General features: G+C 41.3%; 1 protein-coding gene across 5 annotated transcripts in view; it reads left to right on the plus strand.

Annotated features, from left to right (window-relative positions):
• MAPRE2 (microtubule associated protein RP/EB family member 2) overlaps nt 1-27,867 on the plus strand; it is a 156,591-nt gene that overhangs the window by 43,852 nt on the left and 84,872 nt on the right. The window contains exon 1 of one of the 5 annotated variants that reach the window (XR_004377285.2): nt 16,842-17,117. The exons of 3 other annotated variants lie outside the window; for them this stretch is intronic. Coding sequence is in view for 1 of the 2 variants with exons in the window: in XM_032806260.2 (XP_032662151.1) it covers nt 16,999-17,117 (119 nt within the window). In the remaining variant the exon portion in view is untranslated. Of the gene's footprint in view, nt 1-16,841; nt 17,118-27,867 lie in introns of those variants that run through there. One more of the 5 variants, XM_032806260.2, reaches the window with a different exon arrangement.

Below are 27,867 nucleotides of genomic sequence, written 5' to 3' on the forward strand. Positions count from 1 at the left end.
ACTTAGGGTCCCTCAAGACTCAAGGTCTGTTGTCCCCAGAAGAGCGCTCTCTCCATCTCGGTGTCAGAGAGCTCAGGCTGGTCCACCTAGCCTGCCAACTATTCCTGCCCCATATTACGAACAAAGTCGTTTGGGTTCTCAGACAGTGCAACTACCGTGCTCAACATCAACAGGCAGGGCGGAGCTCACTCCTCCCTGCCCCATGTCAGAAAGCAATCCAGCTGTGGGATTCTGCATAACCCATTCAATCCATCTCGAAGTGTTGGACCTTCTGGGAGCACAGAACCAGCTGGTGGCTCACCTCAGCAAGTCTTACTCTCACCATGAATGGTCCCCTTGGCCAGACGCCGGAAGAGACATTTTCCAGCAGTGGGGGATTCTCCTTATAGACTTGTTTGCTACCTGCGACATCAGTAAATACCACCACTTCTATTCCCTGTGAGGCCACAGCTCAGGATCTTTATGGTCACCTTTCTGCTATCATGAGTAGATCACCTGTATTATGCATTTCTTCCTACCCTGATGATACACAAGGTTCTGATGAAAATCAAGCGGGATCGGGCACCGATCATTCTCATAGGCCCAGGATGGTCCAAGCAGCATTGGTTTACCACCCTGTTAGGCCTCTCAATGGAAACCCTGCTCCTGCTTCTGCTATACCCAGACTTCATCTCCCGAGACCATGGTCAGTTGCTCCATCTGAACCCCAGCTCTCTTCATCTGATGGCTTGGAAGCTCCATGGATGAATCCTCAGGAGCAAGCTTGCTTGGAGCAGCTCCATAGAGTTCTGCTAGGTAGTAGAAAACCCTCTACTAGGACCACTTACCTTTGAAACTGGAAGTGATTCTCCATCTTGTCCTCCCAACGCAGAGTTCCACCCACGCAATCCCTGTTGCAACTCATATTGGAGTACTTTTTGCATCAGAAACAACAGGGTTTGGCTATTTCTTCAGTCAAGGTCCACCTAGCAGCAATCTCAGCCTTCCAACCCTGGGTCAACAACTGATCTGTCTTTTCCCCCGTTTGAGCCACTGGCAACATGTTCATTGGTGCACCTCTCCTGGACAGTGGCCTTCTTAGTGGCCATCCCCTCAGTCAGAAGGGTTTGAGATCTGTGCCCTCATATCAGAGCCCCCATATATGATCATCATTAAAGATAAGGTGCTGCATCCGTACCTGGCATTCCTCCCAAAAGTGGTTTCACAATTCCATTGCAGTCAAGCGATCTTTCTACCGGTTTTCTTCCTGAAGCCACATGCAAACAGGGAGGAGCAATGTCTACCCTCCTTGGATGTTAGAATGCCAGGGCATGTCTATTTACAAAGAATCAAGCCATTTCACAGATCAACCCAGCTGTTCATAGCAATAGCAAACAGGATGAAAGGCCTTCCCACCTCCGCCTTGAGAATCTCGTCTTGGATTACACTGTGCACATTGCAAGCTGGTTGGCATTCTGCCTCCAGCTAACCTAACTGCTTATTCTACAAGATTGGAGGCCTCCTCCACTGTATTCCTAGCACAAGTTTCGTAGAAAAAATAGCATAGAATATCAGGGTTGGAAGGAACCTCAGGAGGTCATCTAGTCTAACCCCCTGCTCAAAGCAGGACGAATCCCCAGACAGATTTTTGCCTCAAATTGCCCCCTCAAGGTTTGAACTCTCGGTTTAGCAGGCCAATGCTCAAACCACTGAGCTATTCCTCCCCCCTCCTTCCTATTCAAGACATCTGTAGGGCAGCAACCTGGTCCTTTGGTCCACATGTTCTCAATGCCCTGTGCCATCACTCAGCAGGCCAGATATAATGCTGATTTTGGTCATGCAGTCAGCTTGTTCTTGAACTCTATGTCCACCTCCTATGCAGATTCTTGAGAGTCACCTACACTGGAATGGACATCTGCAAGCACTCAAAGAAGAAAAAACTGTTATTAACCTTTCTGTAACTGTTATTCTTTGAGATGTATTATCAGAGTCAGCTGGTAAGAATAAACTGAGGGGGCACAGGGTCAGCAAGGCCCTTTATCTGGGTTCTGTGAGTGTGCGGCACCAGAGAATGCTGGAGCCGACCCGATGGACACCACTAAGGGAAAAAACTCCAGCAACTGTGCTCAGGATGTGAACCCCTGCTTTGGAATGGACATGTACAACACCTCTTGAAGAACAGTTACAGAAAGGTTAGTAATCATGATTTTTTTTGGTTATATTAGCAGATTGAAGTGTATTATTGATACTTGCTTTTAATAAGCATGTTATATCCTTTTGTTGTTCATGTGGCTGTTCTGTGGTAGGAATGTTAGACTTGTAACACAGAACTGGGAGTCAGGAGACCTGGGGTTTACCCCTGGCTATGCACAAGTTTGCTTTGTGATTATCAGCAAGTCCTTGTGACCTGAGAGGCATAGGGCTTTAATAGGCGCCGTAGTTGCTCAGAGAACCAGGTCATTAACATCTATGTTTGTTTTCACATCTGTAAAATGAAGATAACTGCCCAAGGGGTGTTGAGGTGAAGTTCATTATTCTTTGTAAAGTACTAAAGATGAAAGCACTAAAAAAAATTGCACAACAATGTTGTGTAATTTCTTGATAGTGTAATTTAGTGAGATCCATGGAGTGGAACACTTGCTGTAGATTCCTTTTTCTTCTGGGAGAATATGTAATACTGTGACTTATGGAAGTGGAAATTGTCTGTAATATTGTTTGAATCCTAGGTATGCCTCGGTTTCCCTCTGTATGTTGCATGGCTACCCAGGGGGTGCCAAAGGGTTAACACTGCTCCTGGAACAGTGCGGGAGACAGTGTCACCTCCCTGTCTGTGTAAAATGAATAGTAATTAAAGAACTGGCTCAAACCAACTCAAATCAACAGAGGGTTCAGCAAGACAGACACCCCAATGACTGAACAATCAAAATCTAACAGGAAGCCACAGCAGATAGGTCTTGTGAACTGAGCTGGAGAACAAGGTGTCAGGTGACTAGAAGAAGGAGCTGATATTTTGGAGGGACTCAGGAACCCAGCCATGAGGGGACATGGGGAGAGAGCCAGAGATGGAGTCCGCCATAGCTTGGCTGGCTCATCATGACATTGGCTTGGCCAGGATGGGCTGGCTTCAGTTCACCCCTCTCTGCTAACCTAAAGACTTTCAGATTCTGTGTGCCAGGTGACTAAAAATGGTTAACTTGTTGTGAAAAAGACTGTCACCGTCAATACTCACTGAGAGCACTGTGCCCTGAAGGGGGACAGTAACAGCCTCCCATAGGATTCTGGTTCTCTCTGAGAGACAGGGATTGCTGGTGCCGAAGGCCCAATCTCTGAGTCTTGGAGGCTATGGGTTTGGGTCTGTGGAATTGTGTGGGTTTTTGGGGCCCACCACATTAAAGGAGTCACTTCCAGGAGACTGGGTACAGGCTGAGACATAGACCAGACCTTGTGACTCTGACAAATGCTTGTTGTATTAACAACATAAGAAAACTGTTCATGGAATTCTTTGTTCACAGTAAGGAAGTAATCACTGCTTAAAGTGCCAGCCTTCTAGCTTCGTTTTTCTTGAGCAGTGATGTTACAGCTTCTTGACAGGGGTTGGCAAATGTAATGCTTATTGTGTTAGGTTACAATTCCTGTGCAACTCTAACTCACAGAGTCCTGCCACTGACTCTAGGCATGTTAGTATTGTATGCTGGGCCAGCTTCTAATGGTCGAATTTTATTCAGAGATGCATTTAACAGTTTTATTGAACATTCCAAAGTGTTTATATGTTCTCTGCTCCTTATGTAGACTTTGTGCACGTGCAACAGGTATTTGTGTGAGGGATTAAATTTCTTTTACTGTGTGCATAAATGAAATGGCCATTGACTGCAAAACATTTCACAATCAGAATCTTGCAATGTACTAGGAACAGAGAATTACCAATCCCAAGAGACAGCATTCACTTTTTTGGAATCCATTGTGTAACATAAGGGCCAACTCATTATTTCAATTCAACAAGTGAGTTACAGCATTAAGATGATTACTTGGTGTATGTTACCTTTTTGGCAGGCAAGTGCAGGGCCACCCACAGGATTCAGGAGGCCTGGGGCAAAGCAATTTCAGGGGCCCCTTCCGTAAAAAAAAGTTGCAATACCATAGAATACTATATTCTCGTGGGGGGCGGGGCTTGTGGGGCCCAGGGCCTGGGGCAAATTGCCCCACTTGCCCCTCCCCCGGGCGGCCCAGGGCAAGTGAGGTGTAGGGATGCCAGACTCACATTTTGGAAAAGTGCTCCCTTCTTTGTCACACAAAGCTAACTAACTTTTTTTAAACCATTGCCTGGTAAAAGTGCCAGTTGGCTTAAAAGGCTCTCAGAGAACATGTTTATCTCCCATTGAAGAACACAAGACTTGACTTCATGAAGTTTCTTAAATCAGAAGACCCATGCCACTTATCTGTTCTGATTTTTTTCCTTTTGCACTTTTCCAGCTCCAACTTGGGCCACTTAAGGATAAAATTGAGTGTTTAGGAAGTGGAGAGCAGCTCTAAAATTCCTTAACAGTTTTTGAAGTCCATCATGAGTCCTTTTTATACTTTACCTTCTCCCCCTGCCAGATATTCTCTGCTGTTCCCTCAGGCTTCCAACCTGATGCCACGTTTATTTTATAGATTCGTTTTATTTTGTCAAATGTAGATTTCTGTAGAAATGAATAAAATCTGTACAACCTAAAAATTGGACCAAAGCTCAAAACAAGAACCTCTCTCTAGAACATCCCATCTGCCTCCCACCCAATCAAGCTCTTCTCATCCCCAGAAAAAGCCTGGGAATCTAGATTACCTGAGTTACCCTCCCACCCCTAAAGGTGGTCTTCAGGTATGTCTACACTGCAGTAAAACACCCATAGAGAGAAAAGTCCCAGAGCCTGGGCTTCAGCCTGATCCTTAACATCTATCCTCCAATTTTACAACCCAAGCCCTGTGAGCCTGAGCCAGCTATAGGTGTTTTATTGCAGTGTAGATGTACCCTTCATGTTGAGTACCATCCTCAAATTTTGGACACTGGTAAACCAAAGTGAGGAAGCTAGTTCCAGTGTAAAGGACTCCTCCCTGCAAACACACTGGGCTGGACTCCGCTCTTTATTATGGCAACATAAATGTGGAGCAACTCTGGATTTTGCACTGGAGTAAAACTGGTATAAATTAGATGGGAATCAGGGTCCTGTGTCCAGTCCTTTTCCATTTACAGTGAGGGACAGAGGGAAAGTTACTGCCTCAGTTGATCTCAGCCCATTTATGACTTTATAGGTCAAAATCAGTACTTTTAAAATTGTACCTAGAATTCAACTGAAATCAAATGCATACCACTGAACACAGGTGTAATATGCCCCTGTAAGAATTCCATTGATTGTTGCTATGTCTGGAGGTAATGCAAGTAAGAGAATCCTTTTTAATTTATCAGACTGAACTTTCCTTCACTGGGTGTGTTCTGCTGTACTGTATAGTGCTTTCAGCTGATGGCTTTATTATGTTCTTAAGTAGCTGGTGAAGTGTTTATTCATAATAATACACTGGACATTTGGTGCAGACTTCTTATAATTGGATAAGCAGGAGAGGTTTAGTGTACACTGAAGGTTGTATCTTTCTAGACCATATCTGAGGGTGTTTTTTAGCTAAAGGACTTTTTGGATTTATGGCACAGTGGTGCTCAAGTTGGCTTGGTGAATGTCTAATTAAACATAATCTTTTCCATAACTTGTTTGTTTCAGCCATGTTAATTGAAGCATAGTGTTTTACCTTGTGATCCATTGTATGGTGATGCATTTACCTTCTGCTGCTAATAATCTGAGTAAATAGTTCTAGTTCGGGGGAGTATCTCCAGAATGTAATAACTTAGTTTAAAAATGCTTTTAATGTTGACCGTTTTCTGTAACTGTCTGTGTCCAAAATGTTTGGATCTGTTCATGTTTGGATCCACTGATTTTTGCAGTAACTAAAGGATGGCTGCTGTTAAAAAGCATAGGTTCCCACAGGCTAGGGAGAAGAGCATTAGCATGTATATGAATTCCCTACTATGGGTCAGATCATCAGCTGAGCACATTTGAAAAGCCAGCTTTAAGTGGCAAGCAGCTGAGTCTTTCCTGTTACTTTTCCTTACAGACACAGAACACTTTTTTAAAATACGAAACCTGACCCCTGGAATTTCAGTATGCCCCATCTTTACAAAAAATAGAGATTGATTCCCTCATAGTAATGTAGTCCATGCACATGGTGTCCTTGGCAGCCTGCTTTCTCCAGAGCAAACAAATAATTAAGGTCTATCCTGAAGTGGCAATAGGGGGCCTCCTTTCTTATCTACAAGATAGCTGGAGGGATAAGGAACTGTTTAGTAAATCGCATGCTATATTTATTTTTCTGCATAATGCCAGAAATAGCATTTACCATTTTGGTATGGTAGTGTTTAAACCTAATGTGACATAAACATTAAGGAACAGAGCAAGTACCCAAGGGGATTTTATCAGTACTCTGCAAGCCAATAAAGTTCATAAAAGGTCTAGGATCTGAATTTTCACTCCAACCACTTTAACATCACCACTGGATTGTCCCTTTGAGTTAATCAGAGTGATGCTGGTCACACGTCATGGAAAAATGAGAGCTGAGTAGTTCTCTCTGCATAACCTAGTTTAGCATGAATTTAAGCGACACAGTATGTCACATCTGATTTGGTGTGCTCAGTATGTTGGTAACACTATTGTCAACTGCTATTTATTCCTTTAAAGTAAGCATTTATGTAACTTATGCACTTATGTGTAATGTATGTCATTAAATCAGTACAGTATTCTAATCTATTGTAATCTGGCACAAATCTATGCCCCATAATACAGATGTACAATCACATTTGTCTATTTCACACTTCAGTTAGGTGACATCTTATTGTGGGCTCCCTAACAAAATAACAATTTTCTTTAACTATTTAGTAAACAGAAAACATCAACAGAAATTTTACATTCTAAATGGATATTTGGAAAGAAAATATACATCCTGATTCAGCCTAACTTTAAATATGTATTATAAGTGAATAGTTCTACTAAGGTTAGTGGAACTACTCATGTACTTAAAATGAAATATATGCCTAAGTAGCTTATCAGGTGTAGCTGAACAGTTAAGATGTGTCCATGCCTTACTGAGTAACCATGATTTTATTATTGTAATCTTGTCCTAAACCTTCTCTTTTCCATTTATCACTCCTTTTTTACATGTATTTAGTGTGTAAGCTCTTTCAAGCAGGAGCATCTCTATAGGTTTGAAAAATACCCAACACGAGGGTGCTAAAAGATCATTTTAAAAATAATTTTCTGAACTTTCATTTTGCTTTAAAATGTCTCAGTTGGTTTTTCTTCACATAACTGTTCATTCCCTTGTAGTGAATTCAAAGAAAACAAGAATGACTGTTGAATGAACTAAGGAAATTGCATTGATTGGAAGTTCAGTGCATTGTTGCTTTACAAGTGACTGAGATATTACCATCTAACACTTCATATGAAATGATCTTGATCTCACTCCACTTCCCAGTGGGCAATTGTCCATATCACAACATTGGTCATAAAACCTAGCACTAACTGGCACCTTTGGTAGCCTTAGCAGAGAGCCAAAGATTGAATGGGTATGTAGCTAGAGTTTGATCTCTAGTGATTAGTGGTGAGTTCTACAGGCTGGAGTTGAGGCACATTATGAAGATGGTACAGGAAAGTTTATACTCTGATGTCCTTACCTTTTAAAGACACCATAATAGAGGCTTAACTTAAATGTATACCCCCAAATTAAAAAACATGGAGAACTAAAAAACTGCCACCATGGCTAAACAACACAGTAAAATAAGCTGCGAGAGGCAAAAAGACATCCTTTAAAAAGTAGAAGTTAAATCCAAGTGAGGAAAATAGAAAGGAGCATAAACTCTGGCAAGTGAAGAGTAAAAATATAATTAGGAAGGCCAAAAAAGAATTTGAAGAACAGCTAGCTAAAGACTCAAAAAGTAATAGTAAAATTTTTTTAAGTACGTCAGAAACAAGAAGCCTGATAAACAACCAGTGGGGCTACTGGAGAATCGAGAAGGTAAAAAAGGACTCAAGGCTGAGGATGTGAGGGAGATCCCCAAACCTGAGCCATTATTTTTAGGTGGCAAATCTGAGGAACTATCCCAGACGGATATGTCATTAGAGGAGGTTTTGGAACAAATTGATAAACTAAACAGTAATAAGTCACCAGGACCAGATGGTATTCACCCAAGAGTTCTGAAGGAACTCAAATGTGAAGTTGCAGAACTACTAACTTTGGAAAATAACCTGTCCTTTTAGATCCTTCTTTACCAGATGACTGGAGGATACCTAATGTGTTGCCAGTTTTTTTTAAAAGGCTCTTGAGGCGATTCCAGCAATTACAGGCTGGTAAGCCTAACTTCAGTACCAAGCAAATGGGTTGAAACTAGAGTAAAGAACAGAATTATCAGATTAACACAATTTGCTGGGGAACAGTCAACATAGGTTTTGTAAAGGGAAATGTTGCGTCACCAATCTACCAGAATTTTTTGATGGGATTAAGCATGTGGACAAAGTGGATCCAGTGGATACATTGTACTTAGATTTTCAAAAAGCCTTTGACAAGGACTCTCACCAAAGGCTCTTAAGCAAAGTAAGCTGTCATGGGATAAGCGGGAAGATTCTCTCATGGATTGGTAACAGGTTAAAAGATGATAAACAAAGTGTAGGAATAATTGGTCAGTTTTCACAGTGGAGAGCAGGGGCAGCTCTGTGTTTCTTTGCTGCTCTATGCACGGCAGTCAGGCAGCCTTCGGTGGCGTTTCTGTGGGGGGTCCGCCAGTTATGCGGATTTGGTGGCAGTTCTGCGGTTGATCTGCCAGTCCCACGCCTTCAGCGTACTTGCCACCGAATTATTGCTGAAACCGTGGGACCGGTGGACCTCCCGCAGAAACGCCATCAAAGGCTCCCTGATTGCTGCCCTCAGAGTGACCGGCAGGCCACCCCCCACAGCTTGCTGCCCAGGCACGCGCTTGTTGTGCTGGTGCCTGGAGCCACCCCTGGTGGAGAGAGGTATCCCTCAGGGGTCTGTACTAGGACAGTTCTATTCAACATTCATAAATAATCTAGAAAAAGGGGTAAACAGTGAGGTGGCAAAATTTGCAGATGATACAGAACTACTCAAAATATTGAAGTCCAAAGCAGATTGTTAGGAGTTACAAAGAAATGTTGGAAAACTGGATGACTGGGCAACAAAATGGCACATGAAATTCAGTGTTGATAAATGCACACTGGAAAACATAATCCCAACTATACATATATAATTATGGGGTCTAAATTAGCTGTTGCCACTCAAGAAAGAGATCTTGGAGTCATTGTGGATAGTTCTCTGAAAACATCCAGTCAATGTGCAGCAGCAGTCAAAAAAGCAAACAGAATGTTGGGAATCATCAAGAAAGAGATAATAAAACAGAAAATATCATAGTGCCTCTATATAAATCCATGGTATTCCCACATATTGAATACTGCATGCAGATGTGCCCCATCTCATTAAAGATATATTGGAATTGGAAAAGGTTCAGAAGAGGACAACAGAAATGTTTAGGGGTATGGAACAGCTTCCATGTCATGAGAGATTAATAAGATTGGGACTTTTCAGCTTGGAAAAGAGACGACTAAGGGAGGATATAGTAGAGGTCTATAAAATCATTACTGGTGTGCAGAACATAAGTAAGGAAGTGTTATTTACTCCCTTTCATAACACAAGAACTAGGAGTCACAAAAAAAATGAAATTAATAGGTAGCAGGTTTCAAACAAATAAAAAGAGGTATTTCTTCATACAATGCACAATCAACCTGTGAAACTCTTTGCCAGAGGGTGTTGTGAAGGCCAAGACTATAACAAGATTCAAAAAAGAACTAGATAAATTCATGGAGGATAGGTCCATCAATGGTTATTATCCAAGATGGGCAGGGATGGTGTCCCTAGCCTCTGTTGTGCCCGAAGCTGGGAATGCGTGATAGGGGATGGATCATTTGATTACTATGACTGTCGATTAATCATAGTTAACTCATCCGATTAACTCAAAATAAATTTAATTGTGACTAATCACAGTTTTAATCCCATTGTTAAACAATAGAATACCAATTGAAATGTATTAAATATTTTGGATGTTTTTCTACATTTTCAAATATATTGATTTCAGTTACAACACAGAATACAAAGTGTATAGTGTTTGCGCTGTAAAAATGATAAAAGAAATAGTATTTTTCAATTCACCTCATACAAGTACAATACCATAGTGCAATCTCTTTATCATGAAAGTGCAGCTTACAAATGTAGATTTTTTGTTTTGTTTTTGTTACATAACTGCACTCAAACAAAACAAAGTAAAACTTTAGAGCCTACAAGTCCACTCAGTCTCTACTTCTTGTGGGCAGCCAATTGTTAAGAGAAACACGTTTGTTTATCATTTACGGAAAATAATGTCTGCTGCTTCTTATTTTACAGTGTCCACCTAACGTGAGAACAGAACCTTCCATGGCACTTTTTGTTGCTGGCATTGCAAGGTATATTACTTGCCAGATATGCTATTAAGATTCATCAGCCATTTCCAACGCTTTGGCCACCATTCCAGAGAACTTGCGTCCATTGAGCGGATGATTGGCTTCTGCTTGAATAATACCAAGGCAGTTGCAAGACCAAACGCATGTTATCTTTCATCATCTGAGTCAGATGTTCACTAGCAGAAGATTGATTTTCTTTTTGCAGGTTCAGGTTTTGAAGTTTCCACCAATTGGAGTGTTTGCTCGTGTTTAAGACTTTCTGTAAGGCATGTGTCACACTCATGCCCTCTCGAATTTTGGAAGGCACTTCAGATTCTCAAAGTCTTGGGGTTGAGTGCTCGTCGCTATCTTTCAGAAATCTCACTTTGGTACCTTTTGCATCTTTTGTCAGATTTGCAGTGAAAGTGTTTCATTTTAAGACAAACCATGCGGGGCCATCATCAAGCCTGTATAAGCTTGAAATATAATGGCAGAATGTCGGATAAACATCAGAGCAGGAGACATACAATCTGTCCGAAGGACGTTAGTCCACAAATTCATTAAATGCATTACTCTTTTAACAAAGAAGTAAGACTGAGTGGACTTGTGGGCTCTGAAGTTTTAACATTTTTAATTTTGAATGCAGTTATTTTTGTACAATAACTCTACATTTGTAATTCAACTTTCATGGATATAAGAGATTGCCACTAAAGTACTTGTGTACAGTGAATTGAAAAATACTAATTTTTACCGTGCAAATATCTTATAAATAAAATCATCTATATACAAGTGAGCATGTACACTATTCGTATTCTGTGTTGTAATTGAAATCGAATATATTTGAAAATGTGGAAAAACATCCCAAAATATATTATATTAAATACGTATTCTATTATTAATCAAATTAATTTTTTTAATTGCTTGAAGCTCTATGATTACCTGTTTGGTTCATTCCCTCTGGGGACCTGACCTCTGGCCACTGTTACGAAGACAAGATATGGACTGATGACCTTCTGGTCTGCCCAGTATGGACGTTCTTATTATCAAATCTGTATGATAAACTAGATGATGTAAGCAGGTCTACTTTAGGGAATTTTTTTGCTGGTATATGCTATACAGCAGTGGCAACCCCTCCTAGTCCACAGAGCAACAAAAAAGTCTGCTGCCTACATAGCTTATAGTTCCTCACTTAAGCTATATTCACAAAAGTACCTTTTTTGCCAGTATCACTTCATCTATACCAGGTTAGCATATAAATGTCTGCCCAAAAATCACCCTGTAGCAATGTACTGCTTGACACTGGCAGTTTTTCTTGTGTAGCGCCTGTCTTGTTTCTCATTAATAAAATGGTCTAAAGCAGGGCAGGCCAAATCTATTTTGGCTGAAGGGCCGATTGGTTTTGTAACATTGTCATGGAGGACGCGGTTAGAGGAGGGAGTTGTGGCTGGCCCCCACCTCCTATCTGCCCGCCCCCCCCCCCCCCAGGACTTCCTGCTCCATCCAACCCCCACATTCCCTGATGGCCCCTCTGGGACCCCAGCCCCTGGAACTCCCACCTCTGACTGCCCTCTGCTGCCCCATCCAACCCCCCTCCTTCCTGACTGCCCCCCCCCCGGGACCCCTGCCCCTATTCAACCCTGTTTCCCACCCTGACCCCTATCCACACCCCTGCTCCCTGACCACCACCTCAAACTCCCCTGCCCTCTATCCAACCCCATGCTCCCTGCCCCCTTACCGCGCTGCCTGGAGCACCGGTGGCTGGCGGCGCTACAGCTACAGCGGCCGGCTGGAGCTGGGGCACGCTGCCACCTCCGCCGCCACCACCCCCACTCAGCACAAAGCACTAGGTCAGGGCCAGCTCTGCAGCTGCGCTGCCCCAGGAGCTCACAGCCCCACCGCCCAGAGCATTCCGCCGGCGGTGGAGCGAGCTGAGGCTGCAGCGGAGGGGCCAGGGTAGCCTCCCAGGCCAGGAGCTCAGAGGCTTGGCAGGATGGTCCTGCAGGTCGAATGTGATCCGCGGGCCATAGTTTGCCCACCTCTGATCTAAAGCCTTGATTAAAGTATGTTTGAGGTATTTCTAAAACCAAAACCTGTTTTTTAAGGGCTTAATATCACATTTTTTTTTGTTTTGGGGGGTTTTTTTGGTTTGGTTTTGTTGTTTACCCATCCACACTGTGGGCTTTTGATAGTAGTAATGAGATAAAGAGCACTAACTAGAATGGAGCTGAAAGTTCTGAGTAGAAAGAAGCAAATAGTGTTTTGAAAAATATTAAGTCTTGCTTGTTGTGCTCTTTGCTGCTAGGCAGGAGAGCTGGGTTTCAATTACCATTCACGCACTCAGTCCCTATGCTGGTATTGGTAAGAATGTAGAATGCTGACAAGAGACTTGTATTGGCTTTAGTGACTTGCTGGCTGGTTAAAATGTAGTATGATTGGACTTGCATCCCAATCTCTACTCGGAAGTAATGTAGTCCCTTGTGGCGGGAGTTAAGAGGGACGTGGAGTGGAATCTCCAAGGATGCAGTACATAGGGATGGTGGTAGAAGGAAAAGCTTGAGCATTAATCAGGCTTTCCAGGTTCTTTTGCTTTGCTTAATTAGTGGCAATAGTACCAGGTTTTTCATTTTAATTAAAAAGTGCATTTGGATCTTCATTGGTGATTAGGGGTGCTGGAACAATTTTTATAGTGGGGGTGCTGTAAACCCTCTATATAATGGAATCCACTTCAAGCCACTGAGTGCAGCAGCACCCCTAGTTCCAGCATCTGTGTTGGTGATGATAGAAATGTAGGATTTTTGACTTGACCTACATTCTTAAAGCTGCATTTCTGTTTGTGTGTTTACTGAATGTGAAAGCTATAAATAAAATCAGCAAGGAATGGTACAGCCATTTCATAACTCCTATGGCTTACTAGCTTTGTTCCCTGTCAGTCTAGATCTAGGGAATTCTTTGCAGAGAACTATGGATGTGGGAGGAGGAAACCTACAAGATGATTTACTGCACTTGTAGTGGTTAGCTTGCTGTACCTACAAAATGAGTTATATTTGTAGCACATGCGGTGTTTCCAAATGGAGACTTAGCCAGCCAGGCTGAAGGACTGTCATGCATATAGGACTCAAATCACTCCCCACATGTTTCCCCGATTGCATTGGATAAGATGTAGAAACACTGTTCTGTAAACAAATTAAAAACCGTAGTCCTGTCCAGACCTGGCACAGCCTGCAAAGGGAAACTAGATCTCTCTAGCCATTTGAATTGAACTGGAATCCTAATGAGAACACACTTAAGAGAGAGAAATAATGCTGTAATGTTGTCTTCATCTGCTCTTCTCTGTGCTGTAGCTTTGTCAGTGCATGTTTTAAGCTATTTTGGTGACCTCAATAAAGCAGCCTCTGTTCTTTGCTGTTGGTGAAGAAATAAAAATGCTTTTACAAGTTAGAGGTGGCTGAATGTTTTACTGCTTTCTGGTTTGATGGATCAGACAGGAATGTCTGGCAGCCAAAGACCTGCTACAAATTATTTTTATATTGTCTATCACTATATAGCAGCTTTTGCATCTGCATTATCTCATGTACTTCTAAGGCACCTGTGAGCTGTTTAGCAGCATTTATTTGCTTTAAAAAAAGGCACAGAAAAATGTTACAATGCTAACTATGAATGTGTTGGTCTTTCCCGTGTTATTTCAAGTCCATTACCAATTTAACAACGGGGATATTCTTCAATCAAGTGTGGGGACATAAGGTAACTGGGTATATCCTTGGACTGGTGATTGAAAAGTCTTCCACTTCTGTTTCCAGTTCAAATCCAGTGTGAATCCATAGTGAAAGTTCCCATCTGTCGGTTCAGTGGCCTGCAAGGAGTCGGTGGTCTCAGCTGAGTTCCTCAGAGATAGATGCCCACATTACAAAATTCACCACCATAACTTGAGTAAGCTTCCCTTCAGCACAGCCGGTTGTTTTGTTCTGTGGTTGAGCTCCTGCCAAATTAGCTATACTTGAACTTCTCTGGATTTTTTTTAAAAATCTCACTTTATACAATAGGTGCAACTCTATAAACTAAGGTAACTTTTCCCCTAAGCATCAAATCCATCTGAAAGGTCACAAATCAACTATATTTAATCAGTGCATGAATTTTACTTTGAGAGAGAAGGGGAAATTGCTAACCCTGTCAGAAAATATAAATCTGATCAGAATCTGTCTTTATGATAGCTGAGAAAGCTGTGAGGTTTTTATTAAATCTTCTGTCACTGAGATCTAATCACTTACAAATATCTCATGATTTCCACTTGATCAAACACTTGATTTTTAAAGGGTAAATGTAAGTGTTTTGTTTAATTTTGAAGCCAAAAATATCATGAGGTATCTGCCCAATTACTCATTACTCTTTTCTAACTCCCAGCCTTGAGTTTCCATAGACCTAATTAAAAGAGACTGTCCTCCCACACAGTTCAATGCACACTTTTGCTTATGTGCATTTTAGAGAAGAGCCAGAGAAACTCATTTAAATGGTTTGATTTTGGTTAACATATCTGTGAACCATCATGGTTCAACCTCTCATAATGGTGGGTGCTCAATTAAGCTTTTAATCCACTTGTATAGAAATTAATACTACTTGTTAAAATACATATTATTTAAAGTCAAAGCTCATTTTCCTTACTACCTTAGAAATGTGAAAATATGCAGGGAAGTTTTAACTATCTGTGAATATGCAGAGTAGTTTAAGGGACAAAAGAGCCTGGGGGATAGGGAACTGTTTCTGAACTGTGGGGTGGAAGGGAAGGAAGAGGTACTTAACATGGCTATTTGCATAACTGCTAATTCTATTAGCAATGCTAGTTATTCAGTAGTCTCTCACCATATGTTGGCACCATTTCCCCTTTTTTACCCTCCCCCAACAAGATTTTTTTTAAAAGGGAAGCTATCAAATGGTTTTAGTACATACTCTAATATTGGGAGAAATTTGGAAACTTAAAAATTAAGCTTAAAATGTTCATTTAAGCATGGTCTCAGATGAAGCTACAGGACACAAAATAGTGGATAGGGTCTCAAACCTGTTACAAGTTTAGGGGGAAATCCAGACTGAGTAGCGGAGAGGAGAGGAAAGCAACTACAGGTCTGGGTACTGGGAAGGTATTAAACTTAAGACCTTTATAATACTTTATAGAGTGGGGCTCAATTCTGATATGCAATTACATAATAACATACATTTAAATGCAGCCCCTTTCCAATAAGGGTCAGATCTACTTTCTATTTAAAACAAACAAAAAAACCTCAAAAGCGGCAACGTTTTAAATGGGGAGAAGAAAGAGGAAATATTCGCGTTACTGCAGATCAAATATTGCATGCATATTAAAATAGAAAAATACTGGGGGGAAATAAGGTGGATGTGTGAGCGTGTGCGCGCTGTTTTCACGTTTGGATTTTATCACTACCAGCTGGGCATCGTGTGCGACTATTGTGAGGCTTCCATGCTAATTCCAGAAGCCTGAGACCAAAAATAACTGCGTTATTACTGGGAAGAGATGACGGTGGATTATGATCTTTCAGAAACGCTTGTTTTGTTCCCTCATAAATGTAGGTCGAAACACTGGTGACTCCCCTAGTCACATGAAGCAGGGCTCAAAAGACGTGTTGCATCTCTGCGTCTCCAGAGCGCTCTGTGTCGTGAAAATGGCTTTTTGCCAAGCCCTCCCTTCTCCACCAACCATCAGAAAAGAATTGGGCTTTCATAGGGGGCAAAGTTAAAGCTACTGTGGAAAAGACCGTGAGTCATCCCAGCTCGTCCCCTTCCTTTCCCAAGTCCCGGCGGCTCCCTGCAGTGTGTTCTCAAGGGCTGTGTGCAGCAGCCTCCTTGTAAAACCCCACCGCTGACTGCAGCTGGGGCTCGCTGCATTTTCTGCCTCGCAATGACTCTGCGAGCCGTGGGGTCGGCCCGCGTGCAGCCCGCCCGCTCCCGGGCCGGTTCTCTGGCTGGAGCTGAAATGGAAGCACCCGCTGGGTGGGGACGCGCCAGCCCCGAGGAGGTTCCAGGGCGGCCCCCCGCCCGGGCCGGGCTCTTTGTGTACACAGCTGCGCTCCGCGCAGGGGACCGAAAGGAAATGGTTAGAGGAAGGGCTGGCTTTGGAGGCGGGGGGGCGCTGGAGCGCTGCAAGCCAGATGTAGGCCGCCCCCATCCCCGCCTCTTCGGCTGCACTGGCGCGGCCACGCCGGAGCCCTTGTGCGAACCGAGCAGATCTGATGAGTTAGCTGGTTGCCATGGTGAGGGGGTCGTGTCACGTGGGCAGGGTGCTGCTCCAGGCGGTTTGACGTCAGCAGGCAGGCAAGGGGAGAGCGAGCGCGAGGAGCGAGCCGCTGTGGCACAGCAGCAGAGCAGCCCCGGCGTAGCCTCTCCGCCGACCTTCCGCGCGCGCGCGCGCGAGCGAGCCAGGCAGCCAGCCGTGTGGAGGTGGGAGCGCGCGCCAATGCCGGGACCTACTCAAACGCTGTCCCCAAATGGCGAGAACAACAACGACATCCTGCAGGATAACGGCACCATCATCCCCTTCAGGAAGCACACGGTGCGCGGGGAGCGTTCCTACAGGTAACCCGCGCCGGCTTGCAGGGATCGCCCTGCTGCGTGCGCGCGTGACTGGGGTGGGGGCTGCTGCGGGCATTGCAGCGAAGGGACAGGCAGGGGGATTACATAACAAAACACCGTGCTCTCAGTAGCGTGTTAAAAATAAGCTGGGACCTATTAGCTGGGGTCCTGCCTCGCCTGCATGGAAGCCTGGTTCTTGGAAATAGCGTTTGCATTGTCCAGCTGGAAAACATTTTGTGAGTAGACTTGCTGCCTGTAGGGGCTCTCCCCCCCAAGCCCCACAGACCCCTCCTTCCTTGCGTATTGATAAAAAATGCAAGCGAGAGAGATCTGTGCGGTCTTCCAAAGAGAACCGGGTTGCAGCGCCGAATTTCTTGCTGTGCCAGGGTCGCCGGGCATCTGTGCGTGAAAGCTAAGGCGAAGGGATGGAGTAAAAACGGCTTGTGCCTGCCCTGGTGTGTGCATGCAGGAAAAATGGAATCCTCTAGATTAAACTGCAGTCTGTGATGATGATGTTAAAGCGCCAGATTGATGGAGCTTTGTAAGAATTCTGCTCCCTGATTGGTGGAAGGCTTGACAGCAGAGGTCACGGTGTCACGCATTCACTAAAATTTCCTCCTCGAAACCGAGGGTTTGTTAAAGACACGGTGGACTGTAGCCGTTTCTACAAGACACTGCGTATCCCATGCCTTTTCTTTGATTCTGGTGTGTTGCAGGGAACACAGCCCTTCTTTCCAGTAGGGAGGCAATTGCATTACATTTTTGAGTATATGGTTTGAGGATGGTGGCTGTGTTCTTTGTTGCAGTTGTAAGTATTTTTGATTGATGGTTTGGCATGTATTGTTGGCACCATTTTTACATTAACATATCTGACAATATGGTCCAGTAGATAAGCTAATTAAATTGTTGGCATTTTTTGATAAAGATAACAATGTAGCCTTGAGTGCAACTAGTTTTATGTGCTCTGAGCTGGAGACTTGAAGGGTGATAATATGGTCAGTTGTATCTCCTCTAAAGTTAAGATGCAGTTATTTTAAATGCTGCCTTGATGACAGCAAGCTGTGCCTTTTCAGAGAACACACATCTTTCTAAGCTCATATTCTCAAACCAGAAACAGGAAATGATGCTATCCTTAAAATGTTAGCTAAATGTTTAGGTAATGTATATTATCTGATTGCACATAGAACTGGATCAAAATAAATGTGAGTGTTTTGCTCAGTTAGCCAAAGAAAATCAAAGTATTTCAGTTTATTTTTTTATTAGGAATAACCTGGCCCTAATAACTCAGTTATGCCAATATTAACTTTGTAAGTAAATCTTGGCTGAATCCATACAGTTCCCCAAAATCTCATGGCTTATCACTCAAATTAATGTGGTGAGGTGACATACTTGTGGAATCCAAGTGCTTACTCTACCCTGAATGCCACACACAAATTTAGCCTGCACTTTCTTAGAATCTTATTGCTTCCCTGAGGCCTTCAGATCTCTACAGGCATTTCCTTTATGTTCACTGGGCTTAGTTTTAAAGCAACATTATTAAACTTCCAATAGGTTTTTCACCTTTTGTAGAGTCATTCCTACTGGCAGGAAGACTGAAGCTCTTGTTTCGTAGATTTAAATTCCTGTCATGTAGCATAGTTTTGTTTTAGAGGACAGCTGGATTTTGACCACATGGCTAAATGGAAGCATTTTGCTGCATCTTTGCAGTTGGGCTGTACTCTGGTAACAATCTTTTGATAGAAGTAAGTTTAATTTTAGGCATTCCAGTTTGACTTACAAAAAATAGCACTGTCTTCAGTGTTTGTTGAAACCCTTTGTTCAATAAGATCCTCCCATAGCACTATTGCTCCAGAGAGGAATCACTGTTTACATTTAGTACTTCTGCACCTACCAACAAAATAATCAATTTTCTTGACTGACAGTAATGCATGTTGGAATGATATTCACATCAACAAGGCTAAATCTAAAAATTGAATTTTTGAAAAATTGCTGTATTAAGACTACTGGAAACATTATGGTGGAAATGAATATATCAATTGAATAATACTTCACATGAAAATTGCTCACATTTAGCCTTTTACCCAGAGACTATCCAGGCCTCAAGATGTTTTAAAGCCTTTTTATCATTCACCCACCTGTGAGAATGGAATATAGCACATTACCTGTCAACACTAACACTATACATCATTTTAGGATACTTAAATGAATAATCCAATTAAATGCATGCTAGAATGGCATCTTTATTTAGTGAATAAGCACTAGACTGGGATTCAAGAGATCTGGAATGTGTTCTTGGCTCTGCTAACAACATCCTTGTGACCTGGGGCAAGTCATTTTACCTGTCTGTGCCAGTTTCCCTATATATCAAATGGGGGTAATGATACTTACATAAAGTGTTCTGAGACCTATAGATGAAAAGTGCTCTATAAGTGAACACTACTTAACTGAAACTTACAGGAAATATTTAGTTAAATAGCTAAATTGGGATTTCATCATGACACAAGATCACATTCTTAATTTTGCTGAAACTGCCATGAAATCTTTAAAGACTCAGTTGGTTTAGGCCTCTGATGTACCCTGAGTTCTAGTAGGATGAAAGTCCTTATACACGAGTAAATTATGTTTAATCTGAAAGGCAGCATTACATCCACTAAGATCATGCTGGAGTACTAGTTCAGTTAATTTGAGGGGAGAAAATGCACCTTGTATAAAATTCTGTCCAATTTGTTGTATAGCATTTTCCTTATAGCTTTCGTATTCAAATAGTGACCAGAACAAACATCTCATAAAATCATACCCCAAGCTGGCATGACTCTGATGGTTAGTTGGTTCCATCAATATTTAGAAATATGGATTAATTGTACTCTTAAAAAAAATCCTAAAACAAGAAGTAGAAGTCAATTGTTGGGCAAATCTTGTGTTAAAAAAAAAAAAACACAAATATTCTGCTCACAATCAAGTTTGACCAAGTTAGACTGTGCCTACTATGTTTTCATGAAAAGCAAATAGTGTCTCTTTCTCCTACAATGTTAGACACCATCTCAAGTTATCCTCCATAATATACCTTAGATGCTTTTATGTAAACACATCTTAATTTAAACAAAGAAAATGATTAAGTTGGTCATAATAAGCAAAAGTATATTTGTTAATCTAGTGAAAAATTAGTGCTTTTAGAATATTGTTAGGCATTATTTAACTCTTGTGCAGTGCTTTTCGTGTGTAAATCTCAGTGCACTTTTCAAAGGAAGGGAGTATCCTCTCCATTTTGGAGATGGAGAAACTGAAAGAAAGTGACTTGGCCAAGGTTGTCCAGCATTCCAGGAGCAGACCAAATAATAGAACCTGAGTCCCAATACAGTGGTTTATTCACTAGGCCATGTAATAGTCTTCAACTTCCTTGTAAGGTAGATATTATCCCCATTTTACAGATAGGGGAACACATATACAGAGTGTTACGTGGCTTGCAGTAGGTTACCTAGAGAGTCAATAACAGAACTACTATTCAAACTCTGAAGCAATTCCTGGTTTCTAATTCTGTGCTCAATCCATAACATCATGTTGCATCTTACAATAAATAATTGTAAATATTAAATCTATATTAGTTTATTAAAATGCTGTTTCTGGAATGGAATGAAAGGACAAGAGGGTGTTAGTTTGATACATTTCATTCAGGAGGCTTGGCTGTAAATTTGGTTTGGAACTAAGGTGTAATAAATTTTGATGGCCAAGAATCAATCTTGGCCCCCGCCAGAGAATAGCCCATATTTGCTTATAATTACAGTTCTCCGCTCTAGGTAAATATGAGTAAATCAGTAAAGCAGCAAATCGGGAATGACAGAGGTGGATGGGGACATTTTTAAACAGGTATCTGCCCACAGCACCCTATGCCACGATCTAGGCAATTCAATCAGTTCACCAGCCACACACAAATATTTAAAGTACTTGTCAAGTTTCATATTACAAATCTGAAGTAAAATTTTTAATTCACTAAAATAGTGGAGTCTTACACCCTCTTTCATGGGATGCCACTCTTAATTTGTTTTATCCACATGCAGTTGGAAAATCAGATTTATTAATTGGCCTTTTGACCACTAGCCATATCACTTACTTCCCTATCCTAAGCTTTTAAGAATGATCATTTAAAGTTTTCAGGACTCTTTCAGGGTTTTTGCTAGTACATACAGCTTGAGTAGAGATTATATATAATTTTCTGACACAATATCTTTGTTTAGTTATAAATATTTACTTACTGTAAGTGTCCTCTCTTTATAAAGAGAAGCTGGTATTTACACTGCTGATGTGTAGCTTTTCTGTGCATAATAACAAATATGGAACAGAAGTGGTGGTGTCCTCATCCACTGATTACAAATACTGTAAAGTTTGACAGGATATGTCCAGAGTTTCAGTTGGTGTCAGGGTATAGGGATTTTCAGATGGTACGGTAATTTATTTAGAGTTAAATTAATGGTAGAATGTTAACAGTTTTAGGACCCAGAAGTCTAGAATCATACTTCACATCATTTTAATTACCAGTATTTTCTTTTGTTTCTATTGCATTAAGTCCTGGACAGATTTTCTACTTGAGAATTTTGGACCATGAATCATTCATCCGTAAGAAAACCTGTAGTATATGTCTCAAGAGGGTTTTTCTGCATTGTTAAAGTAGTTTCGTCCACTGATATTTTACTCTGTGAATAAGTCTATTCCTTCTGTATGTCTAGAGCAGTGGAATTTACCTTTTGGTACAAAATAACTGTATTCTTTACTTAAGTATTTAAGAAGGACTTATTGCATTATCTTAGTTTGAGTAGACAGAGCACAAACTCTTGTTGGCCACACTCCAGCAAATAGTTCAATTGACTTTAAATAAGGCTACTAGGATGAAATAAGTACAATAGGGCTCAAAGTCTTGTTGCAAGGAATGATGGGAGAAAATACTAAATTAACAAGTACTCTCATTTTATGGGGTTGGATAAGTAAGGCTGACGAATTGCAGTTCAGTACCACACCCTTCAGTCTGAACATTTCAAATACTAATCATGACAAGTGCTGTTATAAATTAGATATAAAGGTTAGACTTTCGAAAGTGCTCAGTGTTGATCTGCTTGCTCCCATTGCAGTTTATGGGAGTCTTAGCTTTGACTTCAGTGATAACCCCTCTTGCCTTTCAACCATCTGAAGTAAAATACTACCACTGTGGTAAGGTAATACCCTTGGTAATGTGCTGTGTGTATTAAATGGTAACTTAAAGGAAGCAATTAGTATCCAATGTAACTTGTATGAGGGATGCAAGAATCTTTCCTTACCTCTTGCCTGTTGTCTGTCTGTCTGGACAACAGATTTTCTTCTGTGTTTATCTTTATTCCCATACAGGTTGGATTCCTTTCTCATCCCAATTCCCTTCCACAGAGTCTACTGTGTTTTGTGTGTGTGTGTTAAGGCAATTTTCTCCTCCTTAAAAGCTGGAGTGAGCAAATTCTGATTCTGGGATAAATTGAAGACACTGTTTCAGTGGCTATAGCCCATTTGAGAGATCCTGTTTATAAAAATGAGCTAGAGTGGCACACCATGGAGCTTTACTTAAAGAAAACTTGTTTTGGCAAAGCAAGTATTCTGAGTGTACTCAACACTACAGCTGATCTGTAGGGCAAGGGGCTGATCTCATTTGCGCAATAGCATTGCCCTGGCATTTCAAAATATAAATATTCCTCAGCCTGAAATTGTTGGTGATCCTATTCTGATTATAATTAAGATTCTTGTTGACGAGAATCTCTTTATGACTTACAAGAGTGTCTAGCATTAGGTCATGTAAGGAAGTGAAACTAAAACTTTTTCCAACATACCACCCTCTTCTTAGCCTGCAGGCCAGTTCTGTCTGACTAAAGTGCTTTGGGTATAATTGAAATATATGCTGTGTTTGTAGGTCTATAAAGCATCCTGTGGCTAGATGGGTTTTATTTTAAAGGTGCAGCTTGTTGAGGTGCTTATTAATATGATCACCAGCCCAGTGTTGTGTGGCTGCTAGCAAAAGGAGAGTAGATTTAAGATATTGGAAAATTTTACCTGATGTATCCTTTAGGAATAACCTTTTTGGCATTGCCCCAGCCATGTCCTCTTGTGGGGAGACCTTGTTGCTAAGTATTTTCCTGCTGGTGCGGTTAGCGTTTCCTGCCGCCACTGCAGCTGGCAGTGAAAAATGTCTTAACAGAATTTATATGGAAAAAAGGTTGGGTAGTTTGGGGGACATAGGTGTGGGGAGCTGCATGGTTTTGGACCCAAGAAGAAAGGTAGTAAATAAATTGATAGAAGCAAAGTAGAAACCTTAATTGGCCTTTTTCCTTTGCTATGTGGGTAGAGAGAGTGAGGTCCAACTGCCTTGTCACATTTGGACTAGACTATAAGAATAGAACCCTCTGTGCAGGCCTAGGTTCTGTGAAGTGTAATGGACCCATTGAGGCACTGGGGATTGGTGAATGTCAGCCTGGCCATTTCTAAAGCTCCCTCCCCCCTGCAGCATCAGGGGAGGGAGAAGCCACCAAACCCAGGCATCAGCTAAATTTGGGGAACAACAAAAAAGAAAACAGAGATGGGAGTGAAGGTCAAAGGGATAAAGTCCGGGATTCAGAGGAGGACACTGAGCAGAGGACTCCGGACAGTGCCTACTACTCCTCAGAGGTGTCCATGGAGGCAGTGGACACCTCCCAGAGGAACTCCGCCTGGATATGTGACTTAATGAGGGACCGAAAGTAGGCCCCACAGTCATAGAGCACCCACCATCCAGCTTTCTTCTTCTGGTATGATAGATGGCCGTCTTGGCCAATGCCAGGAGCAGGCTGATGAGGTGGTCTTGTGACTTTGTAGGGCCGTAGACAGAATGTCCTTGGATCAGGAGGTGTGGGGGAAAAGGGCAGCCAATAACCTTTGGAGGAGATTCTGGAGGAACTGGAAGACAGGTTGCAGTATGGTGCACCCTATATAAATGCACACCATAGTCTCCCTCTTGCTGGAGAAAGAGCAGGGACTGGAGGAGGTTGGGAACCATGCCAGATGCATGCGCATGCTCATACTCATGGTGAAATGTGAGGCAGTGAATGAAATTAGATCAGGCAGTAACCTTTCCCATGTAAACGATGGGTTGGAGGATAGGGAATTAAAAGTAAAATAGTGTAGAGCTATATTTGAAGCACTTATTCACTCCAAAATGCAAGTGAATTTTTGAAATGTGTAACAATTGTTGGAGAAAAATTCCTGCACTCATCCTCCTTTCTTCCTCCCACTCTAAGGCAGCCATGGCTCAGTCTTGGTAAAGAAGCAGATTAGCACGTGTCAGCTTTTTACTCCCTGCAGACTTTCCAACCAACCCTCTTGATGGTTTCATGATAGAAAATGAGCAGTTTCATCACATATATTGTCAATCCCATTAACTGGTGATCTTGTTAATACTAAAATGAATACAATGTAGTTCAAAATGAGGATGTACTATCTGCATGTAATAATCTGGCTGTGAAGCTTTTATTATTGAAGCGTTGCTGAAGAGTAAGTTTTGTGGACCAACACTTAGTGTGCACCAAACCATGGGGAAGGCTAGGACCATCTGGTAAAATCATATATGTATTTTAAAGGTCTGGCTTGACCAATTTGATTTCATTCTCCTTTCATGTATAGCTGTAAACTAACTGAATTATGATTCAGTTAAATCTGTTTCTCTGTCACACTGTCCAAAAAGGATTGGTTCATCAAGAGGAAATGTAAACATTAATCAGTGAAGGGAGGCTTAAGGATGTAGCTTTCATAGGAAATCCTACAACTGTGCCAAATTGAGCTGCTGGGGGAGGAATGTTCCGTGCAGGCTGCGGGCCAGATCCTGCCCCTATTTATGCTAGTTTTACCCCGGTTAACTTGTTTCAGATCAATGGGGTAATTCTCACCTACTGCCTTGTTAGAAAAGAATCCTATGTTATGAATCTGGGACATACGTGGATAGCAAAGGAAGGGAAAGATCATTAGAATGATCTTGTGTAAATGTGGTTTTAAGAGTGCTGTAGAATAATATTTTAAAAGCCAGTGGAATGACCAAGAAACTGTTTCTCAAACGAAAAACCTTTAGCCAAGATTTTTGTCTGCATAACCAGGGTCCTGCACCAATAGTACAGTGTTGCGCAGCTGAAGAAAGGAACAGCCCATCATTTTACTTCACTGAGATGCAGAAAATCAATTAAGAATGTATATGTGCTTGTGTGTGTGTGTGTGTGTGTGTGTGTGTGTGTGTGTGCGCGCTTTGTTTGTTTGTTTTGTAATGGTGTGGGAAGGTACGGTGAATGTAATTTCAGCTGCTTTTTAGATATGCATTTTTCAGTATTGCATTTCTTGGCAAAGCTCTAGGAGATGGTCAGTCCAAAGGGCAGTTGATAAGTGACATTTCAGAGAAGATATATTATTAGAAGTATGTAAAATGAGCATTCCTCGTACAGCAGGGCTTCTTTTCGTCCAGTGCAAGTTTGCTACCTAAAAAGCTACATTTAGTCAGAGATGCACTTGAATGCAAATTATTGTTTGTCACTCTGGAATGCAGAGTGTGGATTCTCGGAAGGGCTATTAGTACAGTACTGTGTTCTAAAAAATAAAAATATGCCTCAGGTAAGTTTATACATTATTGTGAAGAGGAAAACCTTTTAAGGTTAATCCCTGTGGAACCAGTGCGATAGCTGCCTGATTGAGATGCATTAAAATAATATATATCCCATTAAAATATTTGAGTTACAGTATTCAGTAGCTTATAAAGGGTAGTTTATCATTAAAACCATTATAAAAATCCTGAGTAATAGCTTGGTATGTGGAGGTGGAGTATATATCTCCAGTGAGAGAGAAGCCCCTGGGGGAGTTTCATTTACAGAAAGAATATCATTAGTGAGAGCTGGAAATATGGAGGCTGTGAAATTAAAATTGGTTAAATAAAAGGGATGTGTCATACTGAAACTACAGCATTGGCTCATAAATAACAGAACTCTGTTGGAATCTTGTACACAGAGAGTGCTATGAGATTAAGTCACTAAATTTTACTAAATTTGAATTATTTTTGTCAGGCCCTGTTGTAACACTTTTTTGTCCAGTTGTCAATATTAAAAATTGTGAATGTCCTACAAAATATTGCACAAGATGCATGCAGATTCTGATTCAGAATCTGAAAACAGATTGTTCTCAGTTGCCATATTGCTCCATCCCAAAAATCAAAATGGCACAGCCATTAGACATCTTTGTGCATTACTGCCTGGCACTACTCATTATCCAGCACCTATCATTAAATAAAGGCCCAAATGCTCCTTTGAAAGTAGCGTAGCTTCTTTATGTGCTCTTTCTGTCGTCTCTAGGTCACATGCCATGGATTAGGTTTATTAGCTAAAATTGGTACTTTCTGAAAGGCGGGGTGTGTCTTTCCAATAGCACTTCCACCATTTCCTGACAAAGAATTACTAAATGTTAGAAAATGATAGAAATTAATTGGATTCAGAGCAAGGCATATAAGGGCTAGCCTTCACTACAAAGGCTTTGCTGGTATAGCTATAGTCTGTTAGGGGGATGATGATTTTTTTTTTTTTTTTTTTCCTTTCCCTTCAGACTCCTAACAGACATACCTAGGCCAGCAAAGCTTTGTGTCGGCCTGGCTAAGGTCATGAAATGAGCAGAACACTTAAAAGTTAAAAGAAGAGTCACAAATTACTCTTACTGCTACCAAATTGAAATCCACCCTTCTTATTTAAGGTAACTAATTAGAAAAGAGATGTAGGTTTCATACAATCTCCCTTCCTGCAAGGAATAAAATTATTTGCAGGAGATGTCATTAGTAAATAACTTCTTGTAAATGTGCCAAAAAGTGGTTGGTTCTTTTTTTTTTTTTTTGACAGCTTGTGCTGTGCCAGAGGGATGCTTCTGTTCCTGAAATGTGTTGTCACCGAATTTCATCCAGCAGGACAGTGGTGTGCAAATTATAGGGAAATATTTCTTTTACAATATCACCATACAGAAATGACCACAAGTTCATAGCGCAGTGGAAAGGGGAGAGGAGTATAGGGTTTCTGCATAATAGTTAAGTAGTGGGTTTTGATGCCAACGGATGATCTGATGACATCAAATTTTACAATGCTTTTCTTTAGGGCTGTCAAAAGGTTTTTAAAAAATAATTGTAATTAATCACGAGATTTTAAAAAAGCCATGATTAATTGCAGTTTTAATCTCACTGTTAATAATAGAATACATATTTAAATTTATTATAAATGCTTTTGGATGTTTTTCTACATTTTCAAATATATTAATTGCAATTTTACAACACAATATCAAGTGTACAGTGCTCATTTTATTTTGTTTTTATTACAAATATTTGCATTTTAAAAAGGTAAAAAATAATTTTCAATTAACCTCATACACGTACTGTAGTGCAGTCTCTTTAAAGTGAAAGGGCAACTTACAAATGCAGAATTACTTCTTGTTTTTGAGTGCAGCTATGTTTAAAAAAAAAAAAGGTAAAACTTTAGAGCCTACAAGTCGAAATATGAAGGGGCATACGAATATTTAGCATATCTGGCATGTAAATACCTTGCAGTGCCGGCTACAACAGTGCCATGTGAGTGACTGTTCTCGCTTTTCGGTGTCATTTTAAATAAGAAGAAGCTGTCATTATGTCCCATAAATGAAATCAGACTTGTTTGTCTTAGTGATTGGCTGAACAAAAAGTAGGACTCAGTGGATTTGTTTGAGG

This window comes from Chelonoidis abingdonii, chromosome 2 (genome assembly GCF_003597395.2).
Source record: "Chelonoidis abingdonii isolate Lonesome George chromosome 2, CheloAbing_2.0, whole genome shotgun sequence".
NCBI lineage: Eukaryota > Metazoa > Chordata > Testudines > Testudinidae > Chelonoidis > Chelonoidis abingdonii.